Source organism: Danio rerio, chromosome 14, assembly GCF_052040795.2.
Source record: "Danio rerio strain M-AB ecotype USA chromosome 14, GRCz13ab, whole genome shotgun sequence".
NCBI lineage: Eukaryota > Metazoa > Chordata > Actinopteri > Cypriniformes > Danionidae > Danio > Danio rerio.
The window spans coordinates 2,502,663-2,519,727 of NC_141034.1; the positions used below are offsets into that span (position 1 = coordinate 2,502,663).

Sequence of the window (17,065 nt, forward strand, 5' to 3'; positions counted from 1 at the left end):
ACAGTAAACTCACTTTCAACGTAATTTAAATTATGCAAGAAAAGTGTTAAACCTGTACTCCAGAATATAGAAAACATGTTTAATGAACGTGCTCATACCCAGACAAACAATAAAAACCTCTTATGACTATGGTTTTAAATAAAATGTATTTAATAAAAAAAATCGCATTAAATAGCAAAAAGGTGAGCTTTTGATTTTAAAAACGTGAAAAATATATTCAAAATTTATGCTGGAGCACATATTGTTATATTCCCAGCAAAAAATAAATAAATAAATAAATAATAATAATAATAATAATTAACGTTTTTTAATTATTATTTTATTAATATTATTTAAAATCAGTGTGCAATAAATAAAATATCATATAAAGAAAAGTAATTATAAATAAAACATCAGATTAGTAATAATAACTAAATTGTTATTATTATTAATATGTATATTATTATTATTAATATTATTATTATTATTATTATTATTATTATTATAAATAAACAATAATAAGATTATTATACATAATATGCATAAATAAAAGTTCAGAGAGAGAAAAATATTTAAAAACACTCAGATATGGCAAAAACTAAAATGGAAAGCACAAAAAGTAATTCAAAACCATTTACCGAACAATAAACTATTGTCATAGATATTTCGTTTGAATCCCTTCCTCTTTAAATGATAGCACCAATATATGCTTTTCAAGCCATTCTACAGCGCTTGTTTACATAAACCATGAAGAGACAAAAAAAAAAAAAAAACACCAAACAAACAAACACAAAAATGTAAAAAATATACAACGATAAATCCTATATTAAATATTAAGTTTTTTAGATAGCAAGGACGAACCATTTGAGAAAATGGTTCAAACTTACGAAGAAATATACGACATCATATGCTACTTATATAAAACAATTCTCACCTGATCCCCACAATCATCAAAGTTCAGCCTTTCCCTTTGCGCATGCGTGAGTGTCTGTGTCCCACTGGTGTCCAGACTAATGATGCTCTCACTGCAAGCTCTGCCGTATTTCACATCACTCTTTCTGGAGTCAGTGGTTCTGCAAACCTCATAATTGTACACGTGCTGTAAAGTTCCTGTGCCTCCTACATCTGCGTAAAGAGGCGGATAATACGGAATAACCGGAAGATTCGCTCCAGACTTATAAAACATCCGCTCGCGTCTCCATCTGTAGCATTTGACTGACAGTATGGCGATGATGGACACGATAAAGAGAAACGACACTACAGCCAAGGCCAAGACGAGATAGAAAGTCAGGTTGTCGTTGTATTCCTTGTCGTGCGTAAAGTCGGTGAACTCCGAGAGCACCTCAGGGAAGCTGTCCGCCACCGCCACGTTAACATTGACTGTAGCTGATCGAGAGGGCTGCCCGTTGTCCTCCACTACAACAGTGAGTCTTTGTTTGACAGCATCTTTATCTGTCACTTGCCGGACAGTTCTGATTTCTCCATTCTGTGCGCCCACTTCAAACAGCGCCCTGTCTGTGGCTTTGTGCAGTTTATAGGAGAGCCAGGCGTTCTGTCCAGAGTCCACATCAACAGCCACCACTTTAGTCACCAGATAACCCACATCTGCCGAACGAGGCACTATTTCAGCCACCACAGAAGCGCCTGACTGGACCGGATACAGAACCTGAGGCGCGTTGTCATTCTGGTCCTGAATCAGGATTTTGACGCTCGCGTTGCTGCTGAGAGGAGGAGAGCCTCCGTCCTGCGCTTTTACGCGGAACTGAAACTCTTTGATCTGCTCGTAATCGAAAGATCGCACTGCATGTATGACTCCACTATCAGCACTAACGGACACTAACGAGGAGACGGGCACTCCGTTAACCGACGAGTCCTCCAGTATGTAGGACACACGGGCGTTCTGGTTAAAATCTGCGTCTCTGGCTCTGACTGTGAATATGGAAAGACCAGGTGTGTTGTTTTCCTGAACAGAGGCCTGATATGAGCTCTGCTCAAAGACAGGCGCGTTATCATTCACATCTGATATCTGTAAGGAGAGAGTGACGCTGCTGGAGAGAGAGGGCACGCCCTCATCAGCACACGTCACACTGATGTCATACTCAGACTCTCTCTCGCGATCTAAATCACCATCAGTGACAATACTGTAAAATCCATTAGACGTAGATTTTATTGTAAAAGGGATGTCTTCGCTTACACGACACTGCACCTGTCCGTTGCTGTCAGAATCAGGGTCATTCACACTGATGATTGCAATCACAGTACTGTGTGGCGAGTTCTCCGGTAACGCATTAGATTTGGACATTACCGTAATGACAGGTGCGTTATCATTTACATCAATCACGTCGACCATTATTTTACTAGAATCAGACAATCCACCATTGTCTACTGCTTCAATGTCAATTTGGTAGTGCTTAAATGATTCAAAATCAACCTTACCGACTAACGTGACCAGTCCATTGTTATTGATATGAAATACATCTGACACGCCATCACTGTTTGCAATTAAATAACTGACCTCTCCATGTGCCCCTTTATCTGAATCAGACGCGCTAACAGTAATGAGCGGCGTGCCGCTCGGCGAATTCTCTGTAATAATCGCCCTGTATATAGGCTTGGTAAAAACTGGAGCATTATCATTCACATCAAGCACTGTAATATGAATCTGAACTGTACCTGATTTAGGTGGCTCTCCGCCATCTACCGCGGTTAATATTAGAGACACGTTTTCCTGCTTTTCTCGATCCAAAGGCTTCTGGAGAATCATTTCAACCTTTTTACTCCCATCACTCTGACCATGCAGCTTTAAATTAAAATGATCAGTAGGCTGCAGGAAATAACTCTGAAGACCATTAGCGCCAATATCAGCGTCTATCGCTTTCTCCAGCATGAATTTCGATCCTACGACAGCAGATTCACTAATCTCAAATCGTCTCTCATCTCTTTTAAAAACAGGAGATTTATCATTTATGTCTGTGATTTCAACTGTTACCCTAAACAGCTCCATGGGGTTTTCGAGTATGATCTGCAGATGCAGCGCGCAAGGCGTTGTCTGTCCGCACAGCGCCTCTCGGTCTATTCTCTCTTTGATAAGGAGGACTCCTCTTTCTTTATTCAGCTCGATGTATTCAGCGCTGTCTCCTGTATAAATCCGCGCTTTCCCCGATTTCAGCCTCTTTAAATCTAAACCCAAATCCTGCGCTATGTTCCCGACTAAAGAGCCTTTGGCCATTTCCTCAGGAATGGAGTAACTGACCTGCCCGAGAGCTGAGCTGAGAGAGAGAAACCAAATAAACAGCAGTACTTGCCGCGCCATTGTTCTGTCCGACACTGTGCTCACGACCCAAAAATAAAAATTAAAAAACAAGCCACGGTAAATCCAAATCAGAGTCAAAATATCTTCAGGTGCAAAAATAAAATAAGTCCAATACTAATGAGGAATCTCTGAGTAAAAGCTTAAACATGCATCCATAGCTGACTGTTCATTGCTGCCACGACGTCCTCAGTGTTATGCCCCTGTGGGTTGTGCACACGGCTCAGACTCTTTCTTCTTAATATGTACTGTGGGAGAGGGGAGGTATTGCTGGAATTACGTGCTCTCAGTCTCATCACCCTGACAAACAGCGGCACTTTGAGACCATTTTGGGTTACTGCAAATATATTTATACTTAAATAATGCTATATACAGTGCTCGACATATATGAGAACACCCGCACAAATCTCTCATTTAAATTAATATTTTCTATAAGATGCTTTACAATATTACTATTTTTGCATATACATTAGATTAGTCAGTACTGAAGCCAATTTTGGAGCAAATTTTACTAAATACCTTACAATTATAGTTAAAAATTTAGTAGGGCAAATTTAATTGTTATAGAAAAATATTAAATATTTGTTTACAAAAATAGCAAAAATCAAGCAAAGAAAAAAAAAAAATATATATATATATATGTGTATATATATATATATATATATATATATATATATATATATATATATATATATAGAGAGAGAGAGAGAGAGAGAGAGAGAGAGAGAGAGAGAGAATTTTGTTGAAATGTTGTAGTTTTTCTTTGTTTTACAATATTTTGCATGAATGAAAGATGTATTATCTTTCAATTTCTAAAGATGTTCTGTGACTAAAATATTATTTTAATAAATATATATGTTTAATAAATCAGTTTTGTTCAAATGCAACATTATTTATTACCTTTATTCACTACGAAAAAGATTAAAATATTCATTTTCAAAATGAGGTGTACTCATATATGATGAGCACTGTACAATATGCAAAGAGTGAGAAAGTAAAACTGATGCAAATAAAACACCTAGGTTTCATTTTAAATTAAACTAATAATATGCATTTGCTAAATAAATAAATAAATGAATAAATGAATAAATGAATAAATGAATAAATGAATAAATGAATAAATGAATAAATAAATAAATAAATAAATAAATAAATAAATAAATCTGTAACGAAACTGATTCAGAAGTTTCAAGCTTTTTTTGAAAATGAAATTGACCTGCCACTGCCAGGCAATTTATTCAATCAAGCACAATTGCCTAAAAGCAATCACAAACAAAGCAATCACAAAATATACACTCCTAAAGCTCAACATATAATTTATAAATAGCCTTGAACACACCAGTGAAATTTCTGCAAAAGATTTTAGTACGTAGGCTGAATACACAGCTTCAGCACCTTGGACAGGGAAGCAAAGGCAATGATTCAGCACGCGGTTTGCTCACTTAATAGTTCAGATCTTTTGGAAATACTACTAACTCTGCTACTACTACTACTACATATATTAATAATAATAATAATAATAATAATAATAATAATAATAATAATAATAATAATAATAATAATAATAATAATAATAACAATACTCATAATAATAATAATAATAATAATGCTAATAATAAGAATAATTATTAATAATAATAATAAGAATAATATGAATAATAATAACAACTATTGCAATTACTATTATCATTAATATTATATAAAAAGAGTATTATAAACATGCATCTTTATAAATATGACAAATATGATATCTAAAAAGAAACGTCTATATAGAGTTTTTGGCAACTTCTTTGTATGATAGAGCACAAAAATAAATAAATCGAACCGGTATGCGTTTATAATAAAGCTTACCTTATCAGAATCGTCAAAGTTCAGTCTCTGAGCATGCGTGAGTGTCTGTGTTCCACTGGTGTCCAGACTAATAATGCTCTCACTGCAAGCTCTGCCGTATTTCACATCACTCTTTCTGGAGTCAGTGGTTCTGCAAACCTCATAATTGTACACGTGCTGTAAAGTTCCTGTGCCTCCTACATCTGCGTAAAGAGGCGGATAATACGGAATAACCGGAAGATTCGCTCCAGACTTATAAAACATCCGCTCGCGTCTCCATCTGTAGCATTTGACTGACAGTATGGCGATGATGGACACGATAAAGAGAAACGACACTACAGCCAAGGCCAAGACGAGATAGAAAGTCAGGTTGTCGTTGTATTCCTTGTCGTGCGTAAAGTCGGTGAACTCCGAGAGCACCTCAGGGAAGCTGTCCGCCACCGCCACGTTAACATTGACTGTAGCTGATCGAGAGGGCTGCCCGTTGTCCTCCACTACAACAGTGAGTCTTTGTTTGACAGCATCTTTATCTGTCACTTGCCGGACAGTTCTGATTTCTCCATTCTGTGCGCCCACTTCAAACAGCGCCCTGTCTGTGGCTTTGTGCAGTTTATAGGAGAGCCAGGCGTTCTGTCCAGAGTCCACATCAACAGCCACCACTTTAGTCACCAGATAACCCACATCTGCCGAACGAGGCACTATTTCAGCCACCACAGAAGCGCCTGACTGGACCGGATACAGAACCTGAGGCGCGTTGTCATTCTGGTCCTGAATCAGGATTTTGACGCTCGCGTTGCTGCTGAGAGGAGGAGAGCCTCCGTCCTGCGCTTTTACGCGGAACTGGAACTCTTTGATCTGCTCGTAATCGAAAGATCGCACTGCATGTATGACTCCACTATCAGCACTAACGGACACTAACGAGGAGACGGGCACTCCGTTAACCGACGAGTCCTCCAGTATGTAGGACACACGGGCGTTCTGGTTAAAATCTGCGTCTCTGGCTCTGACTGTGAATATGGAAAGACCAGGTGTGTTGTTTTCCTGAACAGAGGCCTGATATGAGCTCTGCTCAAAGACAGGCGCGTTATCATTCACATCTGATATCTGTAAGGAGAGAGTGACGCTGCTGGAGAGAGAGGGCACGCCCTCATCAGCACACGTCACACTGATGTCATACTCAGACTCTCTCTCGCGATCTAAATCACCATCAGTGACTAAACTGAAGAAATTATTATTAGTGGATTTTAGGCTAAAAGGCATATTATCGTTAATGGAGCATTGTACCTTTCCATTCTCACCAGAATCTGAGTCTTGCACATTAAGCATAGTCACAACAGTGCCTGATTTTGAATCCTCCGAAAGAGTGCTCGTTTTGGACATTATATTAATCACTGGTTTGTTGTCATTCACATCGATTATATCAACAATCACTTTGCAAGTGTCAGAATGACGACCAGGGTCTCTGGCTTGAACGTCAATTTGATAATGTTTAACTTTTTCGTAGTCGATATCGCCAGATAACTTTAACACTCCGGCATTTCTGTCGATTTCAAAGAGGTTAATTGTGCCACCGGTAGACTTCGCAATATGATACTCTACTTTGCCGTTTTGTCCTTGGTCAGCATCTGATGCTTTAACAGTTGTTAAAACTGTACCTTTCGGAGAATTTTCCGCAACACTGGTCTTATAAACAGACATAAAACAAATTGGAGCGTTATCGTTTGCGTCCTCAACTGTGATTATAATCGGGATTGTTCCAGACAGCTGTGGATCTCCTCCGTCCACTGATGTCAGTACAAGCGAGATATGCTCCTGCTTTTCTCGATCTAAAGGCTTCTGTAGTATCATTTCAACATTTTTGGTACCATCCGGCATATCTTGAGTCTTTAAAATAAAATGATCCGCAGGCTGTAAGAAATAACTCTGTACGCCGTTTAAGCCAACATCATCATCCACGGCTGTTTCCAAAACAAATTTAGCTCCTGTCAAAGATGATTCGCTTATATCAAATTTAATCTCTTTATCTGCAAAAACCGGAGCGTTATCATTAACATCTAAAATCTCAACTGTAATGCTATAAAACTCCATGGGATTTTCTAACGTGATCTGAAAATGCAGCGCGCAAGGCGTTGTCTGTCCGCACAGCGCCTCTCGGTCTATTCTCTCTTTGATAAGGAGGACTCCTCTTTCTTTATTCAGCTCGATGTATTCAGCGCTGTCTCCTGTATAAATCCGCGCTTTTCCCGATTTCAGCCTCTTTAAATCTAAACCCAAATCCTGCGCTATGTTCCCGACTAAAGAGCCTTTGGCCATTTCCTCAGGAATGGAGTAACTGACCTGCCCGAGAGCTGAGCTGAGAGAGAGAAACCAAATAAACAGCAGTACTTGCCGCGCCATTGTTCTGTCCGACATTTTGCAGAGACAAGAGAACGAAGATTCAAGCAAAAAACAAAATCAGTCCAAAAAGCTTCAGGAAATCATGTATACATCCAAAGAGACATGAACTAGCAACAACAAAAATATTTCCAAGAGAATGTTAATGAATAGAGTATCTCCGTGTTTTGTCTGCTCTCTCCTCCTCACACTGTGCTCTCAGCTTCTGTCTCTCTCTAATAATATGGAGATGATGGGGGTGGAACTGCAGCAGATCTGCTCTCTACACTGACATATTAACCAACAGCGGCACTATGAGTTCATTCTGAAGAACTACATACCATGTAAAATTAAAATATTTACCTCGCAATGTCAGACATAAGTAAAGAAAGTAAAGTAATGAACTCTAAAAATACATAATCAAAATACGGCAACAGCAATACAGAGGCCTATAAAACAATGACTGTATGAGTTTGGTGGATGAGGATTTTAAAAAAATATATAAAAGTGAATGCCACGATTGCTCAGTTTTAATCAGACCTTATCTGATCAGACCAAAATACCTACATAAAAATACACCAATCGAAGCAAAAACAATGTCATAACTGCTAAAACGGGTTCTAGTTTTATTTTAAAGGGGAGAACAGGTCATTAGGCTGTTGAAAAACGCAAAAACATCGCCTCATGCTTGAAGATGTAGCGAACATGAGGTAAATGACCATGTAACCCATTTCAGGACCATGGTCAGCGAATCTGTACTGCTGACAACAAAAACTAATTTAAGGTAAATTAAAGGAAAGATATACAAGGAAACAATGTTACAATGGCAATTTACATGTTGTTATCATAGCAAAACTAAACTGTGCTCCAGGATCACGATGTAAGCGATGCCACTGTACTCTGATGACGCATTACTGAACGGCTGTACAGAGAAAACAGCTTAATCAACTTAAATACAGAATACAGAACACTATACCGTTTATCAAACTATAACAATAAATAAAACATTCAAGAGAAAACGATTCAACTCATTTTTTCACAAGTTACAAAGAAGTAAAAGTGCAGCGAAGACTCAGATCAAAAAAAGAAATCAGTGAAATTGTAAAATAAACTGTTTAATCAAAAATAACCAATTAGAGTAACGAAATATGCACTCATGTTTTTTTACTTGTTCAAACTAATAGTATTACTATAGTATTACAACAGCGCAAAGTAAATAAATAAATAAATAAATTAATTAATTAATTAATTTATAAATACCCCAAAATGTAACCCAACTATAAGTTATTATAGCACCTTCACAAATATGGGTTATTTTAACCTATTGCATTGGGTTATTTTGATTAAATGTTATTTTCTTCCATTCTGGTATTACTTTTACTTTTAGGCTACTATTACTACTATTTTATAATAATGGCTGTGTAAATAAATAAATATCTCCAACATGTGTGTATCATTTCCAAAAAAAAAAAAAAAAAAAAAAGAAAACAAGAAAAAAAGAAACAGCACGGGAGGTAGAGAAAGCGTTTAATCCATTTAATCTAAATCGGCTATAAAGCGTGCGTTTGTATCATCAATAGTTAAGAGTGCTGGTGAAACGGATATTAAAAAAAAAAAAAACGAAACGGAGAAGTAATTTGATAAAAAAAAATAGTATTGGGTTAGAGCTTAAATAAATTTTATAACGCAAAAACAACATTAAGTTCGCATATTAATACAGCTGCTCTGAGTCAGTTACAACAGTTCACTGTTGAAATTCAAAATTGTAAACTAACTGGTTGAGTTACTGTATAAATAACCTAATAAAGGTTAAAAATAACCAAACAAACCACCAAATATTTAACCCAACTGGTTGGGTTATTAATAAATAACCTAATAAAGGTTAAACTTAGCCAACAAAGCAACAAATACGTAACCCAAACATTGGTTTACATAAATAACTCAAAGTTTTTTATAGTGTACCTTTAAATATTTTCTCACCTGATCCCCACAATCATTAAAGTTCAGTCTCTCCCTTTGCGCATGCGTGAGTGTCTGTGTTCCACTGGTGTCCAGACTAATGATGCTCTCACTGCAAGGTCTGCCGTATTTCACATCACTCTTTCTGGAGTCAGTGGTTCTGCACACCTCATAATTGTACACGTGCTGTAAAGTTCCTGTGCCTCCTACATCTGCGTAAAGAGGCGGATAATACGGAATAACCGGAAGATTCGCTCCAGACTTATAAAACATCCGCTCGCGTCTCCACCTGTAGCATTTGACTGACAGTATGGCGATGATGGACACGATAAAGAGAAACGACACTACAGCCAAGGCCAAGACGAGATAGAAAGTCAGGTTGTCGTTGTATTCCTTGTCGTGCGTAAAGTCGGTGAACTCCGAGAGCACCTCAGGGAAGCTGTCCGCCACCGCCACGTTAACATTGACTGTAGCTGATCGAGAGGGCTGCCCGTTGTCCTCCACTACAACAGTGAGTCTTTGTTTGACAGCATCTTTATCTGTCACTTGCCGGACAGTTCTGATTTCTCCATTCTGTGCGCCCACTTCAAACAGCGCCCTGTCTGTGGCTTTGTGCAGTTTATAGGAGAGCCAGGCGTTCTGCCCAGAGTCCACATCAACAGCCACCACTTTAGTCACCAGATAACCCACATCTGCCGAACGAGGCACTATTTCAGCCACCACAGAAGCGCCTGACTGGACCGGATACAGAACCTGAGGCGCGTTGTCATTCTGGTCCTGAATCAGGATTTTGACGCTCGCGTTGCTGCTGAGAGGAGGAGAGCCTCCGTCCTGCGCTTTTACGCGGAACTGGAACTCTTTGATCTGCTCGTAATCGAAAGATCGCACTGCATGTATGACTCCACTATCAGCACTAACGGACACTAACGAGGAGACGGGCACTCCGTTAACCGACGAGTCCTCCAGTATGTAGGACACACGGGCGTTCTGGTTAAAATCTGCGTCTCTGGCTCTGACTGTGAATATGGAAAGACCAGGTGTGTTGTTTTCCTGAACAGAGGCCTGATATGAGCTCTGCTCAAAGACAGGCGCGTTATCATTCACATCTGATATCTGTAAGGAGAGAGTGACGCTGCTGGAGAGAGAGGGCACGCCCTCATCAGCACACGTCACACTGATGTTATACTCAGACTCTCTCTCGCGGTCTAAATCACCATCAGTGACTAAACTGAAGAAATTATTATTAGTCGACTTTAAAGTTAATGGAAGGTTCTCATTAATAGAACAAGTTATTTTACCATTTTCTCCCGCATCTTGATCTTGCGCGTTTATAACAGTTACAACGGTTCCAAATGTTGAGTCTTCTGATATGCTGTTTAATTTAGACATTATGTTAATGAGGGGTTTATTGTCATTTAAATCAATCACATCCACATCAATTTTACAAGAATCGGTAAGCCCCCCGTCGTCGTTTGCTTGTACGTGAATTTGATAATGTCGAGCTTTCTCGTAATCTACAGTCCCGATCACTCTCACCTCACCGTTTGTTTCATTAATTTCAAATAATTCAGGAACATTATCGAGGCTGTTTGTAATAGCGTATGTTACTTTGCCATTAGAGCCCTCATCCAAATCAGATGCGCTCACTGTCGTTATAATTGTTCCTCTGACTGCATTCTCACTAATGCTCGCTTTATATATTTTCTGTGTAAAAACAGGCGCATTATCGTTAGCATCTAAAACTGTAATGTGGATCTGTGCAGTACCAGACAGCTGTGGATCTCCTCCATCTATCGCTGTCAAAACCAGAGACAAATGCTCCTGCTTTTCACGGTCAAGGGGTTTCTGAAGTATCATTTCTACCAGTTTACTACCATCTGCCTGACTTTGTAATTTTAGTGAAAAATGATCAGTGGGCTTTAATGTATATGTCTGCAGGCCGTTTATTCCGACGTCTAAATCCATCGCTCTGTCTAAAACAAACACTGCTCCAGTTACAGCAGATTCACTAATCCTAAATCGCATCTCAGGCCTTTTAAAAGAAGGTGAATGATCATTTACATCTGTAACTTCCACTGTAACCGAGTAAAATTCGATGGGATTTTCGAGTATGATCTGCAAATGCAGCGCGCAAGGCGTTGTCTGTCCGCACAGCGCCTCTCGGTCTATTCTCTCTTTGATAAGGAGGACTCCTCTTTCTTTATTCAGCTCGATGTATTCAGCGCTGTCTCCTGTATAAATCCGCGCTTTCCCCGATTTCAGCCTCTTTAAATCTAAACCCAAATCCTGCGCTATGTTCCCGACTAAAGAGCCTTTGGCCATTTCCTCAGGAATGGAATAACTGACCTGCCCGAGAGCTGAACTGAGAGAGAGAAACCAAATAAACAGCAGTACTTGCCGCGCCATTGTTCTGTCCGACATTTTCAGAGGACCAGAGAACGACGATTCAAGCAGAAGACAAATAATTTGATCCTAGAAACTGAAGGGAGTCATGTGAATATCCAAAGTGAAAAGAAGAAAAATCTGTAAATCCAAGAGAATGATAATGAATAGAGTATCTCCGTGTTTTGTCTTCTCTCTCCTCCTCACACTGTGCTCTCAGCTTCTGTCTCTCTCTAATAATATGGAGATGATGGGGGTGGAACTGCAGCAGATCTGCTCTCTACACTGACATATTGACCAACAGCGGCACTATGAGTTCATTCTGAAGAACTACATACCATGTAAAATTAAAATATTTGTATCGCAATTTAAGACATAGGTAAAAAAAGCAATGTAATGAACTTTAAAAATGCATAATCAAAATACGCCAACAGCAATACAGATGCCTATATATAAAAAAGACTGTATGAGTCTGTATGGATGAGGATTTAAGTAAAATAATAAAAATGAATGCCACGTTTGCTCACGTTTTGATAAGACCATATTTGATCAGACAAAAATACCTATATAAAATACAATAATTTATGTGAAAACAATGTCATAACTACGAAAACAGGTTCTAGTTTCACTTTAAACAGGAGAAAAGGTCATTAGGCTGTTGGAAAACGCAAAAACATTGTCTCATGCTTGAAGATGTAGCGAACATGAGGTAAATGACCATGTAACCCATTTCAGGACCATGGTCAGCGAATCTGTACTGCTGACAACAAAAACTAATTTAAGGAAAAATCAGAGGAAAGATATGCAAGGACAAAATGTTGCAATGACAATTTATATGTTGTTTTCATAGCAAAACTAAACTGTGCTCCAGGGTCACAATTTAAATGATACCACTGTACTCAGTTAACATAGTACTGTACGGCTGTACAGAGAAAAAAGCTTAAGCAACGTAACTACAAAATACAGAACACTATACCGTTTATCAAACTATAACAATAAATAAAACATTAAAGAGAAAATGATTCACCTCATTTTTTCATAAGTTATAAAAAAGTAGAAGTGCAGCGAAGACTCAGATCAAAAAAAGAAATCAGTGAAATTGTAAAAAAAACTGTTTAATCAAAAATAACCAATTAGAGTAACGAAATATACACTCATGTTTTTTTACTTGTTCAAACTAATAGTATTACTATAGTATTACAACAGCGCAAAATAAATAAATAAATAAATAATAATAATAATAATAAATAAATAAATAAATAAATAAATAAAATAGAATAAAAAAAAATACCCCAAAACGTAACCCAACTATAGGTATTATAGCACCTTTCCAATTATGGGTTATTTTAACCTAGTGCATTGCGTTATTTTGATTAAATTTTATTTTCTTCCATTCTGGTATTACTTTTACTATTAGGCTACTATTACTACTATTTTATAACTATGGCTGTGTAAATAAATAAATATCTCCAACATATGTGTATCATTTCCAAAAAAAATAAAAATATGCTAAATAAATAAATAAATAAACAGAAAGGCGCAGAGAACAGCACGGGAGGAAGAGAAAGCGTTTAATCAATTTAATCTAAATCGGCTATAAAGCGTGCGTTTGTATCATCAATAGTTAAGAGTGCTGGTGAAACGGATATTAAAAAAAAACACACGACACGGAGAAGTAATTTAGAGTTTAAATAAATTTTATAACGCAAAAACAACATTAAGTACGCATTTTAATACAGCTGCTCTGAGTCAGTTAAATCATTTAACTGTTGAAATTCAAAATTGTTAACTAACTGGTTGAGTTACTATATAAATAACCTAATAAAGGTTAAAAATAACCACACAAAGCACCAAATATTTAACCCAACTGGTTGGGTTATTAATAAATAACCTAATAAAGGTTAAACTAACCCAACAAAGCAACAAATACGTAACCCAAACATTGGTTTAAATAAATAACTCAAAGTTTTTTTTAAAGTGTACCTATAAATATTTTCTCACCTGATCCCCACAATCATCAAAGTTCAGTTTTCCCCTTTGCGCATGCGTGAGTGTCTGTGTTCCACTGGTGTCCAGACTAATGATGCTCTCACTGCAAGCTCTGCCGTATTTCACATCACTCTTTCTGGAGTCAGTGGTTCTGCAAACCTCATAATTGTACACGTGCTGTAAAGTTCCTGTGCCTCCTACATCTGCGTAAAGAGGCGGATAATACGGAATAACCGGAAGATTCGCTCCAGATTTATAAAACATCCGCTCGCGTCTCCATCTGTAGCATTTGACTGACAGTATGGCGATGATGGACACGATAAAGAGAAACGACACTACAGCCAAGGCCAAGACGAGATAGAAAGTCAGGTTGTCGTTGTATTCCTTGTCGTGCGTAAAGTCGGTGAACTCCGAGAGCACCTCAGGGAAGCTGTCCGCCACCGCCACGTTAACATTGACTGTAGCTGATCGAGAGGGCTGCCCGTTGTCCTCCACTACAACAGTGAGTCTTTGTTTGACAGCATCTTTATCTGTCACTTGCCGGACAGTTCTGATTTCTCCATTCTGTGCGCCCACTTCAAACAGCGCCCTGTCTGTGGCTTTGTGCAGTTTATAGGAGAGCCAGGCGTTCTGTCCAGAGTCCACATCAACAGCCACCACTTTAGTCACCAGATAACCCACATCTGCCGAACGAGGCACTATTTCAGCCACCACAGAAGCGCCTGACTGGACCGGATACAGAACCTGAGGCGCGTTGTCATTCTGGTCCTGAATCAGGATTTTGACGCTCGCGTTGCTGCTGAGAGGAGGAGAGCCTCCGTCCTGCGCTTTTACGCGGAACTGGAACTCTTTGATCTGCTCGTAATCGAAAGATCGCACTGCATGTATGACTCCACTATCAGCACTAACGGACACTAACGAGGAGACGGGCACTCCGTTAACCGACGAGTCCTCCAGTATGTAGGACACACGGGCGTTCTGGTTAAAATCTGCGTCTCTGGCTCTGACTGTGAATATGGAAAGACCAGGTGTGTTGTTTTCCTGAACAGAGGCCTGATATGAGCTCTGCTCAAAGACAGGCGCGTTATCATTCACATCTGATATCTGTAAGGAGAGAGTGACGCTGCTGGAGAGAGAGGGCACGCCCTCATCAGCACACGTCACACTGATGTTATACTCAGACTCTCTCTCGCGATCTAAATCACCATCAGTAACTAAACTGAAGAAATTATTATTTGTCGACCTCAAGGTAAAAGGAAGATTCTCATTAACTGAACAATACATTTTACCGTTTTCTCCTGCGTCTGGATCTTGTGCATTTATCATTGTTACAACTGTGCCATAACTAGAGTTTTCAGTTATGGTAGTTAATTTAGACATTATGTTAATGAGGGGTCTATTGTCATTCATATCAATCACATCCACATCGATTTTGCAAGAATCAGTCAGACCCCCGTCATCACTCGCTTGTACATGAATTTGATAATAGCGAGCTTTCTCGTAATCTACATTGCCGATCACTCTCACCTCACCGTTTGTTTCATTAATTTCAAACAATTTCAATAAGTCGTCGAGTGTATTTTTGATTGAAAACCTTATTTTGCTATTTAAGCCTTCATCTAGGTCAGATGCACTTACTGTCGTTACAATTGTGCCTTTAGGAGCATTCTCTTTAATGCTGGCTTTGTAAATTTTCTGTGTAAAAACAGGCGCATTATCGTTCACATCCAGCACAGTAATATGGATCTGTGCAGTACCAGACAGCTGTGGATCTCCTCCATCTATCGCTGTCAGAACCAGAGACAAATGCTCTTGTTTTTCGCGATCAAGGGGTTTCAGAAGAATCATTTCTATGAGTTTACCTCCATCTGCCTGACTTTGTAATTTTAGTGAAAAATGATCAGTGGGCTTTAATGTATATGTCTGCAGGCCGTTTACTCCGACGTCTAAATCTATCGCTCTCTCTAAATCAAATACTGCTCCAGTTACAGCTGACTCACTAATTCTGAATAACATCTCAGTCATTTTAAAAGAAGGTGAATGATCATTTACATCTGTAACTTCGACTGTAACCGAATAAAACTCCATGGGATTTTCGAGTATGATCTGCAAATGCAGCGCGCAAGGCGTTGTCTGTCCGCACAGCGCCTCTCGGTCTATTCTCTCTTTGATAAGGAGGACTCCTCTTTCTTTATTCAGCTCGATGTATTCAGCGCTGTCTCCTGTATAAATCCGCGCTTTCCCCGATTTCAGCCTCTTTAAATCTAAACCCAAATCCTGCGCTATGTTCCCGACTAAAGAGCCTTTGGCCATTTCCTCAGGAATGGAGTAACTGACCTGCCCGAGAGCTGAGCTGAGAGAGAGAAACCAAATAAACAGCAATACTTGCCGCGCCATTGTTCTGTCCGACATTTTGCAGAAGACCAGAGAACGAAGATTCAAGCAGAAGACAAATAATTTGATCCTAGAAACTGAAGGGAGTCATGTGAATATCCAAAGTGAAAAGAAGAAAAATCTGTAAATCCGAGAGAATGATAATGAATAGAGTATCTCCGTGTTTTGTCTTCTCTCTCCTCCTCACACTGTGCTCTCAGCTTCTGTCTCTCTCTAATAATATGGAGATGATGGGGGTGGAACTGCAGCAGATCTGCTCTCTACACTGACATATTGACCAACAGCGGCACTATGAGTTCATTCTGAAGAACTACATACCATGTAAAATTAATATATTTGTATCGCAATTTAAGACATAGGTAAAAAAGCAATGTAATGAACTTTAAAAATGCATAATCAAAATACGCCAACAGCAATACAGATGCCTATATATAAAAAAGACTGTATGAGTCTGTATGGATGAGGATTTAAGTAAAATAATAAAAATGAATGCCACGTTTGCTCACGTTTTGATAAGACCATATTTGATCAGACAAAAATACCTATATAAAATACAATAATTTATTTGAAAACAATGTCATAACTACGAAAACAGGTTCTAGTTTCACTTTAAACAGGAGAACAGGTCATTAGGCTGTTGAAAAACGCAAAAACATCGTCTCATGCTTGAAGATGTAGCGAACATGAGGTAAATGACCATGTAACCCATTTCAGGACCATGGTCAGAGAATCTGTACTGCTGACAACAAAAACTAATCTAAGGAAAATCAGAGAAAATATATGCAAGGAAAAATGTTGCAATGACAATTTATATGTTGTTTTCATAGCAAAACTAAACTGTGCTCCAGG

At 38.6% G+C, this 17,065-nt stretch overlaps 24 protein-coding genes and 1 pseudogene across 25 annotated transcripts in view; all 25 read right to left on the reverse strand.

Annotated features, from left to right (window-relative positions):
- pcdh2g26 (protocadherin 2 gamma 26) overlaps positions 1-3,292 on the reverse strand; it is an 82,151-nt gene extending 78,859 nt beyond the window's left edge. The window contains exon 1 of the mRNA NM_001024198.2: positions 914-3,292. Within this exon, the coding sequence (NP_001019369.2) occupies positions 914-3,292 (2,379 nt within the window). The remainder of the gene's footprint in view (positions 1-913) is intronic.
- pcdh2g25 (protocadherin 2 gamma 25) overlaps positions 1-7,531 on the reverse strand; it is an 86,390-nt gene extending 78,859 nt beyond the window's left edge. Inside the window, exon 1 of the mRNA NM_001024197.2 lies at positions 5,141-7,531. Within this exon, the coding sequence (NP_001019368.2) occupies positions 5,141-7,531 (2,391 nt within the window). The remainder of the gene's footprint in view (positions 1-5,140) is intronic.
- Positions 1-11,872, reverse strand: part of pcdh2g24 (protocadherin 2 gamma 24) — a 90,731-nt gene extending 78,859 nt beyond the window's left edge. The window contains exon 1 of the mRNA NM_001024196.2: positions 9,473-11,872. Coding sequence (NP_001019367.2) covers positions 9,473-11,872 — 2,400 coding nt within the window. The remainder of the gene's footprint in view (positions 1-9,472) is intronic.
- Positions 1-16,234, reverse strand: part of pcdh2g23 (protocadherin 2 gamma 23) — a 95,093-nt gene extending 78,859 nt beyond the window's left edge. Inside the window, exon 1 of the mRNA NM_001024195.2 lies at positions 13,835-16,234. Coding sequence (NP_001019366.2) covers positions 13,835-16,234 — 2,400 coding nt within the window. The remainder of the gene's footprint in view (positions 1-13,834) is intronic.
- pcdh2g1.1 (protocadherin 2 gamma 1.1) overlaps positions 1-17,065 on the reverse strand; it is a 226,530-nt gene that overhangs the window by 78,859 nt on the left and 130,606 nt on the right. The window lies entirely within an intron of this gene.
- The window catches only part of pcdh2g1.2 (protocadherin 2 gamma 1.2), a 222,937-nt gene that overhangs the window by 78,859 nt on the left and 127,013 nt on the right, over positions 1-17,065 (reverse strand). The window lies entirely within an intron of this gene.
- pcdh2g2.2 (protocadherin 2 gamma 2.2) overlaps positions 1-17,065 on the reverse strand; it is a 214,072-nt gene that overhangs the window by 78,859 nt on the left and 118,148 nt on the right. The gene's annotated exons all lie outside the window — the stretch shown is intronic.
- The window catches only part of pcdh2g3 (protocadherin 2 gamma 3), a 206,322-nt gene that overhangs the window by 78,859 nt on the left and 110,398 nt on the right, over positions 1-17,065 (reverse strand). The window lies entirely within an intron of this gene.
- pcdh2g4 (protocadherin 2 gamma 4) overlaps positions 1-17,065 on the reverse strand; it is a 201,455-nt gene that overhangs the window by 78,859 nt on the left and 105,531 nt on the right. The window lies entirely within an intron of this gene.
- pcdh2g7 (protocadherin 2 gamma 7) overlaps positions 1-17,065 on the reverse strand; it is a 193,694-nt gene that overhangs the window by 78,859 nt on the left and 97,770 nt on the right. The gene's annotated exons all lie outside the window — the stretch shown is intronic.
- pcdh2g8 (protocadherin 2 gamma 8) overlaps positions 1-17,065 on the reverse strand; it is a 183,334-nt gene that overhangs the window by 78,859 nt on the left and 87,410 nt on the right. The gene's annotated exons all lie outside the window — the stretch shown is intronic.
- The window catches only part of pcdh2g9 (protocadherin 2 gamma 9), a 178,409-nt gene that overhangs the window by 78,859 nt on the left and 82,485 nt on the right, over positions 1-17,065 (reverse strand). The gene's annotated exons all lie outside the window — the stretch shown is intronic.
- The window catches only part of pcdh2g10 (protocadherin 2 gamma 10), a 173,301-nt gene that overhangs the window by 78,859 nt on the left and 77,377 nt on the right, over positions 1-17,065 (reverse strand). The gene's annotated exons all lie outside the window — the stretch shown is intronic.
- Positions 1-17,065, reverse strand: part of pcdh2gp1 (protocadherin 2 gamma pseudogene 1) — a 169,187-nt pseudogene that overhangs the window by 78,859 nt on the left and 73,263 nt on the right. The window lies entirely within an intron of this gene.
- The window catches only part of pcdh2g11 (protocadherin 2 gamma 11), a 160,889-nt gene that overhangs the window by 78,859 nt on the left and 64,965 nt on the right, over positions 1-17,065 (reverse strand). The gene's annotated exons all lie outside the window — the stretch shown is intronic.
- Positions 1-17,065, reverse strand: part of pcdh2g12 (protocadherin 2 gamma 12) — a 156,658-nt gene that overhangs the window by 78,859 nt on the left and 60,734 nt on the right. The gene's annotated exons all lie outside the window — the stretch shown is intronic.
- pcdh2g13 (protocadherin 2 gamma 13) overlaps positions 1-17,065 on the reverse strand; it is a 152,532-nt gene that overhangs the window by 78,859 nt on the left and 56,608 nt on the right. The gene's annotated exons all lie outside the window — the stretch shown is intronic.
- Positions 1-17,065, reverse strand: part of pcdh2g14 (protocadherin 2 gamma 14) — a 146,523-nt gene that overhangs the window by 78,859 nt on the left and 50,599 nt on the right. The gene's annotated exons all lie outside the window — the stretch shown is intronic.
- Positions 1-17,065, reverse strand: part of pcdh2g15 (protocadherin 2 gamma 15) — a 127,985-nt gene that overhangs the window by 78,859 nt on the left and 32,061 nt on the right. The gene's annotated exons all lie outside the window — the stretch shown is intronic.
- pcdh2g16 (protocadherin 2 gamma 16) overlaps positions 1-17,065 on the reverse strand; it is a 124,484-nt gene that overhangs the window by 78,859 nt on the left and 28,560 nt on the right. The window lies entirely within an intron of this gene.
- The window catches only part of pcdh2g17 (protocadherin 2 gamma 17), a 121,366-nt gene that overhangs the window by 78,859 nt on the left and 25,442 nt on the right, over positions 1-17,065 (reverse strand). The gene's annotated exons all lie outside the window — the stretch shown is intronic.
- Positions 1-17,065, reverse strand: part of pcdh2g22 (protocadherin 2 gamma 22) — a 110,450-nt gene that overhangs the window by 78,859 nt on the left and 14,526 nt on the right. The window lies entirely within an intron of this gene.
- Positions 1-17,065, reverse strand: part of pcdh2g19 (protocadherin 2 gamma 19) — a 106,883-nt gene that overhangs the window by 78,859 nt on the left and 10,959 nt on the right. The gene's annotated exons all lie outside the window — the stretch shown is intronic.
- Positions 1-17,065, reverse strand: part of pcdh2g20 (protocadherin 2 gamma 20) — a 103,066-nt gene that overhangs the window by 78,859 nt on the left and 7,142 nt on the right. The window lies entirely within an intron of this gene.
- pcdh2g21 (protocadherin 2 gamma 21) overlaps positions 1-17,065 on the reverse strand; it is a 99,499-nt gene that overhangs the window by 78,859 nt on the left and 3,575 nt on the right. The gene's annotated exons all lie outside the window — the stretch shown is intronic.